General features: G+C 40.2%; 1 protein-coding gene across 7 annotated transcripts in view; it reads right to left on the reverse strand.

Annotated features, from left to right (window-relative positions):
* The window catches only part of CHD7 (chromodomain helicase DNA binding protein 7), a 201994-nt gene that overhangs the window by 73502 nt on the left and 114347 nt on the right, over positions 1-14145 (reverse strand). For all 7 annotated transcript variants that reach the window (XM_062188457.1, XM_062188454.1, XM_062188456.1 and 4 more), the window contains exon 3: positions 12771-13198. In XM_062188457.1, coding sequence (XP_062044441.1) covers positions 12771-13198 — 428 coding nt within the window. The remainder of the gene's footprint in view (positions 1-12770; positions 13199-14145) is intronic.

A 14145-nucleotide genomic window follows, 5' to 3' on the forward strand; every position in this document is an offset into this window, starting at 1 on the left:
ATACCCTCAATGCTACCTTCCACTTCAATTTCCAAGCCAGTCACACAACTTTTCAGCACCAATTTTCTTTTCTTAATCAACATTGAGACTAATTTAACCTCAGTAATGATTACTTTTTATTATTTCTAGGGAACCTCAAATTCTATTAAATTTTGAAAAAAGATGTATTTCAAAAACATTTATTGACATTTGTAAATGCCCAGAAAAGTGTGTTGATAGAATGTAATTTAAACAGCATGGTTTAACCTCAGTACTACAAAAGAGGCCAACATATCTGTATGCTTCTGAGTAAAGCATGTGCCATATAAAATATTTCAAATGCACTGATAATAATCACATCTGTAACATATATTTTTCAATTAATAAATAAAATATTTGATCCTCTTAAATGTGTTATTCTTAAATGCCCAGAGCCTGTTTCCATTTTGTTTTGTTAACATCTTAGTATAGTCAAGTAGCCACATAAGGAAATTACTTAAAACCATCCAAGTTTACAGCAAAGAGCAACTGAGTTTAAAGAGTTCTTTTTTATTCATTTTTTTTCTAAAAGGCGGTGTGCTAAAAACTTTTAAGTCCTCAAAAGATCCACAGAAAGCATAATATTTTTTAAATAAAAAAATCCATACAACAGTCCCTCATCCAACTGTCCTGGTGTTTACGCTACACATGGACAGAAGTCTCCCCTACTATGAGGCTCCATTTCCAGCATTTATTTCCGCTCTAACTGCCACAAATTATACAATACTACAGCTGAACACTGGGCCCCTTTCCTTTCATCTGCACGCCAAGAGCAATCAGATTACCCTGGTAACCAGCGGTCACATGACCAGCACCTGCTCTTTTGGCTGGATGCCACTGACTAAAGCCATCTGCTTCCCTCAATCAGCTTTCAAACATTCTCAACACCTGCGCTGCAGTGTTTTGTGGTTTCTTTTATCAAATCAGTGCAAAACTGCTTCCAAAACTTTACATATTTCTCAAATTTGTTTAAATCAGAGGTAAGCCTGTCAAAGAGTTGAACCATTGCCAGGTAAAGTGACTTGGCAGCTAGTGCTTTTCACGGTGACCTCTCTACCAGAAAGAAGAAGTACACTTTAATTTAGAGGGTTTGCCGGGCCCTGCACGCAATGTCCTACAGGAGTAAAAGGCTTACTGTCTGGAAGCCAACCGGAGCCCAGGTTTGAGGAAACATCAATTTGCTGAAGGAGAATTGCTAATGATTTTGCATCTGCCCTTCCCAAGAATGAACTGTATGGAACCTCCAAGATGGCTGAAAGTCAGACAGGACCTCTCCAAATGCTTAGACAAAAAGCCTGCAGCCACAGAAAGCACTTACCCTAGATCTGATTACTGAGAGGTTTCTAACTCATCAGACTTGGCACTATTAATGTTCACAGACAGCTAAGAATTTCTGCACATCAATATACAAACTGAAGAACACCATAAGAAGTTAAAAAAAAAAAAAAGAGGGGAGTAACATGGAAAGACACTACAATCAAGGATGAAACAAAATTAAACTAATTGGCCTTTGCTACTGTTTTTGCAATAAGCTAATTTAGATTTTTTTCAACTAAGGTGTATTAAAACTGCTTTGACCCCCAAAAGAACAAAGTCAAAATTTTTCTTTTAATAAAAGAAGGTAATATAGTATGGTAGATAAGAGCATTGGTTTGAGTCAGACACACTTTAGTGCAAGTTCCAACTGTCATTTACAGCCTGTGACCCTAGATAAGTCATTTAATTTCCCTGAGCCTCAGTTTTCTCATCTGTAAAGGTTTATAATTACACTTTCCTCCAAGATTCGTTAGGAGGTTTAAATGAGATAATGGAAGACGTCCAAGGCAGTGTCAGGCACAGATGGTTAACATTCACACACATCTGGAAGACAAACAGTCAGGTCTGAGAAGTCTTTTCTGGCCATGGCTCAGGCACACTTGGGCCAATCAACGGCAGACACCTCACCTTCAGCAAGGATCACTTCATCTAAGCAACACAAATGGGAGAGAAATCCTTCATCAAAATTCCCAACCACCAACTAAAGGAATAAACAAGCAAACAGTCCCACAGTGCATTCTTCCCCTGATTCAGTTCAGACAGGTATCCTTTCATATCCAGGCTATTGTAATAGCCTCCCACTGCCACATGTGTAGGCTACCGAGGATCCAATTAGTGGAGAAAGCAGAGTCCACACCCACACTCACTATTTAAATATGTAAGCTTCAAACTGGCCTCTTACAAGTCAAAGCCAAAACATGGCCATACATGCATTATTCTTCCAAATATAATAAAAACCTGAATGTGCAAAGAGGGAAGCTCTTCCAAATGCAGGGGACAAGTTTATGTTGGTAATAAGTAACATCTCTCAAACCAACCCTCCAATATTGAGGAGAAGGCTACTTGGCGCTGATATAGAAAGAACCTCAATGCACCCTAACAGCTGCAGTGATGCTCACCCATGGGACTTAGCCAAGGCTGGCCACCACACATCACTGATGATTGGATCACCAGAAAAACTAGCCATGTGCTGGGAACACTTTCAACTTCCATCCTTGAAGAAGTCATGTCTGCCCTTATTCCCCTCCTGAACCTGCTCTGCCTCCTGCATTTCCCAGCTCAATGTCATGATGATGCCACCCAAACATTACTTGCAACCCATCTCCACATGTCACCGGAGTAACCAGCTGAAATGCCAATCTGACTGGGTCATTCTTGTATAACATCCAAGATTCCCGGTATTGCTGGACAAGGCCCTCTGTAAGTTTTACAACGGGCAAGATCAGCTTTATTTTTCTACTCTCCTCACACCCCTTATTCTCCAGGTATACAGAAATAATTTGCCAGAACAATCTACCTCTCCCCTTCCTAACACTTTTGTCCCAACCTACTCATCTTCAAGACTCAGCTTGGATACTAATCACTCATTTTTAAGAAGTATTTTCTGACGATCACAATCTTGTTCCATATATATATACCACACAATGAACTCCATAAAAGGGATATTTAAAACACAAAATTCAGTGTTAACATTACTGCAATGTATTAAAATTAAAATCGAAGCCTTGTGTGTGTGTGTAGTCTTTCTCCAGCTATTCCATAAGTTTAAGAAGTTGAGGAACTGTGTCTTATTCATCTCTTTTCCTACTGCCTACTCAGGTGGATTACTTTTGCCAGGTGCTTCAAAATACCCTGGAAAGATGGAAGTAAAAAGTTTATAGTGAAGCAAAAATTTTGAAATCTATGCATAGAATGCATTCTTCATGAACTTTGAAGACCCTCTATTATGCTAAACAGCATAAGTAATAACAACAAGTAAGTACACTATGTAGCTCTTACTTACTTAAGAAAACCCCAAATAGTGTCCTTTATGATGAAATAGCTACGAAGCCAGGTAAAATGGCACTAAATTATTACCAAAACAGAGAAAACTTAGTGATTTTTGAAACCAATAGAACACCACCTATATGAAAGTATTTCAAAAAAGTCATAAAAAATAAAATGAAAAGGTAAGTTTATTCTGGTACAAAACAATTTTGAAATCCATGCATAGGTTTTTCATGAATACTAACTGCATGAACTTTGGGAGGAACCCTGCTTACTTCCCCCCCATAACACACAAATTCTTTTCCATGCCCTGATCTTCCTCTCCCATTACTAATGTAGTCAAGATACAGAACCATCCACTGACAGGGAGAGAGACTGAGACATGGAGCCATGCACTCCTGAGAGCAGCGAATGAGACACAAACCATGCACTCCCCTAAGGAAAGAGAGTGAGACACAGAACTATCCATTCATAGGGATGGAAACTAAGACACAGAACCATGCACTCACAAGGATGGGACTGAGACACAGAACCAGCTACTACTCAAGCTGCGCAAGGCCTTGTGAGTTTGGAAAGAGAACATCTTTCTGGGGATGCTGCTGGAGTTGTGAATGACTTCTGTTCCTTTACCGGCATTATATTTACAACTCATTAGGGGAATGAGGTTACGCTATTGGCCTGTTAGATATGCTCAGAGTACACAGCTAAGTGATTAAGCTCTAGAGTTCTGCTTTTACTCCTGATGTCATCAAAGTGTACATCATCTTTGTAAGAACTCTTAGAACAAAACATCAGGGAAACACAAACTTTGTATTCAGACAATATTATTTATCACATGGAGGGACATTTAGGGAATACACCCTATGGAAGGACTCACTATCAGCTTATGCCTGGGAGAGCCCATGAGGACAGGCTGAATGCTATCACTTCCCATGGGACTGGATAGACTCCTCTGAGTTACAATACAGTATTGGTAATTGTTTTTGTTGAGAAAGAGTACTGGCTTTCTAAATAAGGCTCAATACAAACGTTCTGAACTTACTAGAAAATCAAGTAGCTGCCCTGGTTTATTACAAAATAAAAAGTAAACAGAGATTAGTATCAGCTTCAAGATCTAGAGGGCAGTTGTAGCGCAGCAGATTAAGCAGCCACCTGCAACTCTGGCAATAATACACATCCCAGTTGATCCACTTCCAATCCAGCTCCCTGCTAATGTGCCTGGGAAAGCACTGGAAGATGGTTCAGGTGGGCCCCTGCCACCAACGTGGGAGACACAGCTGGAGTTCCAGGCACCGTGGCTTCAGCTTGGCTTAGACTTGGCCATTGTGGCCATTTGGTACTGGAGTAAACCAGCAAATGGAAGATCTCTGTCTTTCTCTGTAACTCAGTGTTTCAAATAAATAAATAAATCCTTTAAAAAAACTTAAAAGGCTTTTTAATTAATTAAGAAGTAAACCTTAAAAAAATAAGAGAGACACTTGTGGCACAGGATGCCACATGGGATGTGCTTGTGACATAATGCAACCTTAGTGGCTAAGATGCCAGCTAGGACACCCACTTCCCATATCAGAGAAGCTGGGTTAAAAACCCAGCCTCAGCTCCTGATTCCAGCTTCCTCCCAGTGCAGACCCTGCAAAAAGGCAGCTGGGATGGCTCAAGCAGTTGGGTTCCTGCTACTCAAATGGGAGACCAACCACTGTGGATTTGGGGAGTAAACCAGCAGATGGGGGAGCTTGTTTTCTTTCTCTCTCTCTCCCCTTCCCCCTTCAAATGTATAAATTTAAAAGATCTGAGCTATCGTAATAAAATGCACAGCTGGCAATTAGGGTCAAAGACTCAAAGCCAGTAGAGAAGAGCATGTAGCATCTCAAGAACACAGGATTTCCTCTAAGCCCTATCTATTTAATAAACATTTAAAACAACGAAAATTGAAAAAAGCAAAAAAATCCCACCAAAAAATTTTTACATAAAGTCCTAAGACTAAAATTGAACGCAAACCTAGATTATGATAAAATACAGACCACAGAATAAACAGAATATACTAACAAGGAAAGAGATAAACTCTGAAAGGCCAACATCTTCACACCAAGACACCAGGTACTCCCTAGGCCAAGGCCCCAGGTGCTCAGTATACCACAAAAGTACCTGCCATTCTGTAAACCTACCCTGTACATCTTCGGTGTTCTAAATCCCCTGGCCTGGCACCCACATGTTTCACTCCAATCAGGTGCGTTCCCACCCCCATCTCCTAAAATGCACTCATAAATTCTTCACCTTACTCTTATAGTTGAGAAAAAGAGACAGGAAGAGTTCTGAGAGAAATACAGAGAAGGAATTCTGTTTTACTTATGAACATACGATTTCAATGACAATTAACAGATTTCTTAAGTTCTTTGAAAGTCACCTGTACGACAACAAATTCAACTTAAATTGCTACCTTAAGTAGCTATTATAGAATCAAGTACTCTCTTACTACACTAACTGTGCTGGGTTTTAACAAAGGAATAGCAAAAAAAAAAAAAAAAAAAAAAAAGAGAAGATCCAGAAGTCCAACTCGCTTTCACTTAAATTGTGCATTTCTAGTTCAACATGTTTCGCCTTTGAACTTCATGATCAAATATCCCACAGATGTGGATCAGACAGGTTATGGTTTGGCCCCAAAACACAGCAGCCCTAGGACTGGAGCCAGTACCCCCTGGCTTGGGAGCCCACGTCTGAGCCCTGAGACCGGCACAAAGGCATCCTCACACTCCTCACCGAGAGCTCCTCAGAGTCCAGCAGTGGCCGTATCCCTCAGGCTTCTGACGCTTTTCCTGGTAACATCTTCTGCTACTTGGGGTCATCCCAGGATAAGTTTAATTCTTCCATTAACAACTGGGACCCCATCTTTAGGATAGCTAGTCTTGACTATCTTTTAAAAGAACAATGCTACGAATAAAAAATAAATAAATAAAAAGAGCACAGTAGAGAGCTTTTGAAAGAGCTGGATCCACTTTTAATACAGAATATATTCTAGAGAAAAAACCTTTTGCTATACAGTCAAGAACTATCATAGAAAATCTTCGAGTTACAGTCCTATGGATTGTTAAGATCTATCAGAAATACCACAGAAATATGTCAGCTAATATGTCATCTCATCACAGGAGCTCAACAGATGCTAGCCACTCCGGTTATGTGGGTTTTTCTGTCACTGTAACACAACATAAAGAATCAAACAAATTAGACATTTCAAAGTGGATGCGGAAAGCATGATTTGGACCCATCTTTTACCACAGTAAACTCTTCCAAGTGCCAAGCTGCAGGGCACACACTTGACTATTCATGCCACATTCTAAGATGCCACCTCGCTTCATGCACAACATCTCCAGGATCCAGAAGGGGGAAAAGTAGGCGTAAACCTGGGAGTCAGCACCCCGCTCCCTTAGTTCATAATGTTTTCTCTGATCTGTCTGCGTAACTAATAAAACAAATGAGATGTTTTCTCCACCCACATTTCAATCAGGTGCTATAAATTGGATGAGAATTGGCTAGATCAAATGGTAAAACCACAAAGGGGTAAATACCTCTCACAGAAGAAGCCAAACTCCCCTGAAATTATATTGTTCATACAGAATTGTATACACAAAATTCTAATGGAAGTTTAAGACTGTTGCTTTTCTAATGTTTATTTTTTTAAAAAAGTACCTTTTTCTTTAATTCATACTCTGTTTCCATATTTAACATTTTAAAGTGAAGCCACACAAACTGCTATAAAAAAGTGGCTGAGGCCGGCGCTGTGGCTTAACAGGCTAATCCTCCGCCTTGTGGCGCCGGCACACCGGGTTCTAGTCCCAGTTGGGGTGCCGGATTCTGTCCTGGTTGCCCCTCTTCCAGGCCAGCTCTCTGCTGTGGCCAGGGAAGGCAGTGGAGGATGGCCCAAGTGCTTGAACTCTGCACCCGCATGGGAGACCAGGATAAGCACCTGGCTCCTGGCTTTGGATCAGCGAGATGCGCCGGCCGCAGTGGCCATTGGAGGGTGAACCAACGGCAAAAAGGAAGACCTTTCTCTCTGTCTCTCTCTCTCACTATCCACTCTGCCTGTCAAAAAAAAAAAAAAAAGTGGCTGAAGTGAGGCTTGGTATTTCAGATGACTGATGCTGTCTGTTCATGGCTTTGCCAGAGCACTCAGTGAGCTCGGGAGCCTTGGTCTAGGCAGAAGACAACCAGCAATAGGGTCCTTACCTATCAGGTGACAAACTTCACGTTTGCACAGAATTTCCTATTTTCCAAAGATTTTTCAAATAGATAGACTTTTTTCAATTAAAAAAAAAAAAAAACAGCTTATGATTCCTTCTTTCTCCCACCTCTAACATCACAACCACATCTACCATGGCAACACATGCTCCACCCTGAAATTCCACTTAAGACAGACTTCAAAGGAGTGGGTCTCCCAAACAATCTCCCTTTAACATCCCACTGCTACTCACGGCCTCCTCACCTCTCAACTCTCATTTGACGGGTGCGGTCAGAGTTGAAAGTGGGATCCACATCACCCTCTCCCACACAAACCAAAGTGGCAGCAGCAGGCCTTGCTTTGAAGTCCACTGCAGCTAACTGCATGAGCAGAAGTGAATTTCCAGCAGGCCCAGTGTGGTCCATACCTGCACCCAGCACAGTGCATGAGCCAGCAGAACTTGCTCTCAAGGGTCAACTTTGTTAAGCATTCTCTTCCTCCAGTGCCTATAAACTGAACCACATATCGCCAAAGACATCAGGATCTGGACTAATGACTCTCCTACTCTGCTCACTCAGTTGATTTAAGTAGAGGGAGGCCATGGGGGGCTCCTTACCGGTAATGGAAAGTCCCTGAGGTGCCTATAATGAAGGAATGAATTCCTTGACATATAAAAGACCCCAAAGTCCCTTTGTGAAGAGAAAATAAGCTTTGAGACTACAGGAAAGGGGCTCCTGGTCCTGCCCCCGAGTTGCAGAGATGGGGCAGAGGTCGGCGGGCAGTCACACGACACTCATGGATACTTTTTCTTCCTTATTCAATGCCAACGTGGAAAAGGTTCTCAAGTCCATTTTACAACCATACATTTAAGAAATCTACATCCCCTTTCTCAGACACAGCATCCAAAATACTTGTCTTTCCACTTGTCCAATGCCTTGCATCAAGAATAAATCATCATGTGAGCAAAAGAAAGAAAAAAAGCAGCTGGCTTATTTTATTACCTATCTACGTATCCAACAGGAAGATATCTTTTTTATCTGGGTTTAAGATTTATTTATTTATTTATTTTGGAAGACTGAGTTACAGGGAGAGGGAGAGACAGGGAGTGAGAGAAAGATCGATCGATCTTCCATCATCTGTTTCATTCCCCAAATGGCTGCAACAGCCAGAGCTGGGCCAGACTGGAGCCAGGAATTTTCTCCGGGTCCACCAAGTGGGTGAAAAGACCCAAGAGTACTTGAGCCACCGTCCACTGCTTCCTCAAGCACATTAGCAGAAAGCTGCATGGGAAGCGGAGCAGCCGGGCTCAAACCGGCACCCGTATGGGACGCCAATGCTGCAGACAGCAGCTTAACCTGTTGTACCACAGTGCTGGCCCCATTATCTGGGTTTTTGCACCCATTAGCAAAGCTGACTTAGTGATTCACTTCATGTATAATCTCTATGGAGAAATTTTACATACACAAGAACATATAATAAAACATATATTAGCTTACCAAAACAACATTGGGCTTGCTGACTGAATATAAATATTTCTCAAGTAAATGCTGCTACTCTCTTAAATCATAATTGAGAAAAAAGTTATCTGAAAAGCTAAGTTCCTCAGAAGAGAGCTGCTACACAAATATTAACTATTACTGATAATGATAATATATCTTGCAGAAAGCATACCTTACATGCTTCTGGTACTTGTGCTTTTTTTTTTTTTTTTAATGAGAAAAAGTTTATTTTCCAATTTAAATAAAACTACATCTTCACTCTTAATTGAAAAATAACATTTTAGTTTTCCACTAAATCTAACACTAGGAAATAGCGCAAGGAACAAAATGTGTTCCTAGAAATTGCAATAGCAGCAAGTCTACATTGCTTCATTTAACTTGAGCTTCAACAGTCAAGTCACAATTTTTGGCCAAGTTCCCTTATTTCTGTACATTCAAGGAATCTTTATATAGCTAAATGGACCACTAAATCCTCCAAGAGTCACTCAGAGGAAGCACTTCTTCCAAATTCTCTCTTGTTTCACAATGCCCACGCATGCATAGCAGAAAGTACACTGAAAAGAATGCAAATCCTCATATTTCAGCTCCATGAATCCCTGCAAATGCAAAATGGCATCCTCCCCAACCCACAAAAACCTTAGCTTTTATTTTGAATATTAACAGCCAATATTTCAAAGCTATAAGGATACCTAGGGAGAGCACAAGAGAGAAAAAAAAAATGGATAGAAAAAATATGGTTAAGTTAAAAGAGAAAAGAGAAAAAAAGCTACACTCCTACGTGGCCCATTTTTCACACTAAGATTTTAGATGTCTTTCTAAGACGCAGAGCATCTTTTTCTGTTTCACTATCATTCTATATAACATCTTCTGGGTACTCTTTTAGGCTCCCCGGCATAGAAAAGACATATGTGACTATACCTTGGTTATTGGAAGTTCCAGGTCTCTAGGAAATGTCCACAGATTCAAGTTTCTGCCACTTTTACAGAACAAGGTGTGGATGCTAGGCAGTGAGGAGACAACCACAAAGGCACACAAGGCCAGTCAGCCCTGACAACAGCCACCCTGGGTAGGTTATTTTTCAAAGTGTATGAATAACACAGACCATTCTTGCTCCCCGCCAGCCAGTGACACAATGCAGAGAGAGCCAGGAGCACCAGCAGGTCACTTCCTTACCCCCATCAAAGAACAACACATTTGCATGTAGAACTGCATCAATGATATGGCACAGGGCTGCAGAGCAGAGATGGGAGTAGTTCTAGGCTAAATTTTTCATTTCACTTCTGTTTATTCCCTGTTTCAGCCCTCTGTAGGGAAATTATTTTCTGTATAAACAAATTCATCAAGTTAACTTATTCAAAGATGGAAATAACTGGTATCACATAACATTTTGCAAAACAAAATTGCCACTGTTGTATTTCAGTGCTTAAAAGCAAACTGCTACGGCAATTCAACCCCAGCACTAACATAACCCAAACCCCCTATTACCTTCATCACTGCATATTCAATTTACATAATTATTCTGCTATGCTATTCAGAATTTACATGTACTTGTATGCATTCTAGTTATCCTTGTTTCAGGGTGCTGCTTCCTTTCTAGACTTAGCAATGCAAGAAGAACACAACTTGACATACTGAATTCATTTGACCAAAAGAACAATGTGGTTCAACAAAATAATGATTTGGCTTGTTAATTTACTAAAAATCTCAGTTCAATTACCATATGCATGGACAGCCATACCCATCTGACCACAAGGAACACCACTGCCATACTTTATTGTAAATCAGCCAATAAATAGCCTCTCTAAGTTGTGCCCCTTAGGGTGACCCCCTGAGTCTCAGGACCACATTACATCATATTCTGTTTTCTTCTGTCCATCTCCAGATTCATCAAAAGTGTCCCATTCAATTATCTTCACATAACTTGGGGTAAACACAACTACTGGAAAAACAAGCACTTAGACTATTAGTCAAAGGCAACCAACAGCAGGGGTAGGGGTGACACTAGACTTTCTTCCTGGGAGAAAATACATCCTTTTTTTCCTACCAAAGGCAAGGACTGCAGTGTGAAGTCACTATTTACGCTCAGCAGTTGCTTTCCTTCTTTTTTGTTTTTATACAATGTTTACTATTAGGTGACAAATTAAAAAAAAAAAAAAATCAGGATGAAAACTGAAGCCAGGTATATTTGAGCTCCAGAAAGCTTGTTTAGAACACAGATTCCTGTGTTTTAAGGAAAAAATAATACATCCTTTTCTAGATTTTCCTTTGATTTCCTCCTCCTTTCTACCAAAAGCACAATAGATTTTGGCAATTTTATATTTTAAAAGCCACCTCATACAGTCTTACTGAAATTCTAACCATATCTACTTTGCTCAGCATTACAACCCTAATACTTCAGTCTCTGCAAATAATAAGCATGTAATAAAATATTTCTTAAAATAAATAAAAAGATTTTATGGGTTTAGAAGAATGTTCAAAAGAGAAAAAAATAAAGATTTTCAACGAAGAGACCATATACCAAGCATCAAAGAAAAATCACAAGTAACCCAAATATTAAGTTACCAGTAAGAATGACTTATTGAATACAATTCAGATATTTAAAGAACAAAATCTATTGGTGGCAAAAATTTTCAAACGACTGTAATCCAGACTTTAAATATCATAGGATGATGTATTTGTGAGAAGGAAGTTGAAAATCCATGCTTGTTCTTTCTCTTAGTAAGGACATCTTTCTAGTCACAGAATTCATCTCCTCTACAGTAACTGGGTATCTGCATGTGAACTGGCTTGGCAGCCACAGCATGAAAGGTTTATAGGCCAGCAATCTCAAAAAGACCACAGTAATTGCAGTTCTGAGCATGTGCATATACATGTGTGTGTTTACATGCACACATGGGGCTAGGAGGTAGAGTGTATTTTCTAATGGAGTTTGCAAACAGGTTTATATTAACCAAGTCTGACCATACTTCCATCTGGAAACTATATTTTCTAACATGAGCCATATTCTGAAAAATAGATTCAGATGTTTGGAACTGGTTCAGAACAGTTGTTAGAAATGTTCAGCACAAATGAAAAAAATTAGTCTTCAATGTCTTCTCCTCTCAGCTTTTCTTATGGAATAAATAGGCCTTCTGGGGGGTCAGAGTTAGTGGGGGGAGTATGGAGTAAGGAGGTCCTTTTTACAACCTAAAATTCATGCTATTATTGGATGCATATCTAATGGGTATGTGCTATTTGATTTCTCCCACATTACCCAAGGGGATTTCAACCTTGCCCCTGGAAGGCTCCACTCTACCAAGAGGAAAGAATTAATTCTCCTTGTTCCAGTTTCTGGGAAGCAGAGTTGAAGTGCCTAGTGAAATACAGTGACCTTTCTTTCTTCCATAATCCTTCCTATCCAGTTTTGCAGCATCACTGAACACAAGGTTGCTGGTCTGCTCTTACAAACAACTATGCTGTCTGTTAACCTGGTTCCATTTATTAAATGACAAATTTTCAAAAAATATAAGAAATTCATTTGTAAACATTTTTTTAATCCAGTAAGCTGTCTAAATCAGTAGTTTGTAATAATGAGTCCCGCATTTCAGAAAGCATGAAAACCTTCCCTTTTTAGTTTGGCTATTAGGAAATGAAGCTCAACGACGACGACGGGAACCAGTGCCCCCTCTGCACCCCCTGCCCCGCCAGGTCATTTCTATACTATCCTCGTGCAACGGTTGTCTCTGCCCATTGCCTACCTTGACTTTTTGCTGGATTTGGGTTTTGGCGCGGCAGTTTTTGCTTTCTTTTCCTTTGGCTCTTTGGGAATCTTAGGGGCTTTTGGGGTCTTGGGTTCCTTGGGCTCTTTTTTCTCCTTGGGTTCTTTCGGTTCCTTCGGGTCTTTTTTCACCTTCGGCCTTTTCTTTTTCTTTTTTTCTTCTTGGGACCCATCTAGTGAGTTCCTATTTAGTTCTTGGTTAACCCCACCAGGGAAGTCATCTTTACCAAAACTTTTACTGGGATCCTCTGCAACAATGTGGTTGTTTTTCTTCTTCTTCTTCTTCTGCTGCGGTTGCTGCTCTATCGACGGCAGGTAATCATCGCTCTTCGCTAGCTGAGCATTCGGTCCACTAACCTGAGTCATATCCGGCACGGGCTTCTCTAGAAAGGGCTCCGATGGAGAATGCTGAGAGACACAAATAGGAATTGAAATTAGTTTATCATTCTTCAGAGTGAAGAAAGGAAGTGAAAGTTAGTAGCTAAATGTTTCCGAAATGTATTCTACTCTCAAGGTAGCAAATAATTTACCAGCTATACAAGCTGCAGAATCTATCTTTTATTGTTACCTAAAGAATAAAATCTTTAAGAAGAAAGCTTTTAAGTAAGAAAATAAAAGCAGCAACTTAGTAATATAATTTTTAAAAATTCAGTTCCAGAAGGAAAAACTCGCATTCAGTTGAATATATTGTTCATTTTTTAAAAAGCCTATGTGAGAAAGAGTGGAGGACAGAACAGCACCAAAAGCTAAACCACAGAAAATAAATCTAAGTGGGGTTTTTCTCCCTGTGTGGCAATGGAAACTCAAAGGTATACAATTCAGCCATTCTTAGAAAGAACAAGCATACTGTACACTGGAAGATTCTGGTACTGTGAAGTCTGAACCCCAAGTGCAAACACAACACAAAAATCTCCTGGTCATTTCTGACTTACGTGACATCCAAATGTTAAAGCAAAAACGCATATCCAAATTTAATGACTTTGAATTGGTTACTGAATTGATACTGGGAACCATGTTTTCCTTAAGTTCTTAAAGTTCTCCATTTTGAAATTTGACTGGGCAAAGAGGCCCTAAACAGTTAATTTGACATGCCATACAGCAGACTCCTGACATTCACTAGGGAAACTCTCAAGATTGTCTCTCCAATACAGCAGACAGTAACAGCAGCTGTGACAGGATGTGGATGATCACCTGACATCACAGGAAGAGGCTCCTTGTAGGACAGCTCATGGTCCCAACCAGGGCAGTGCTAGATCATCATCTATACCATAAATCACGACATCCCTTGCTTCTCACCACAGAAAGAGGAGCAAGAGCAAGCAAGGCAGCCAAGGTTTACATCGGCAGGAACTGGA

Source organism: Lepus europaeus, chromosome 4, assembly GCF_033115175.1.
Source record: "Lepus europaeus isolate LE1 chromosome 4, mLepTim1.pri, whole genome shotgun sequence".
NCBI classification, from domain to species: Eukaryota; Metazoa; Chordata; class Mammalia; order Lagomorpha; family Leporidae; genus Lepus; species Lepus europaeus.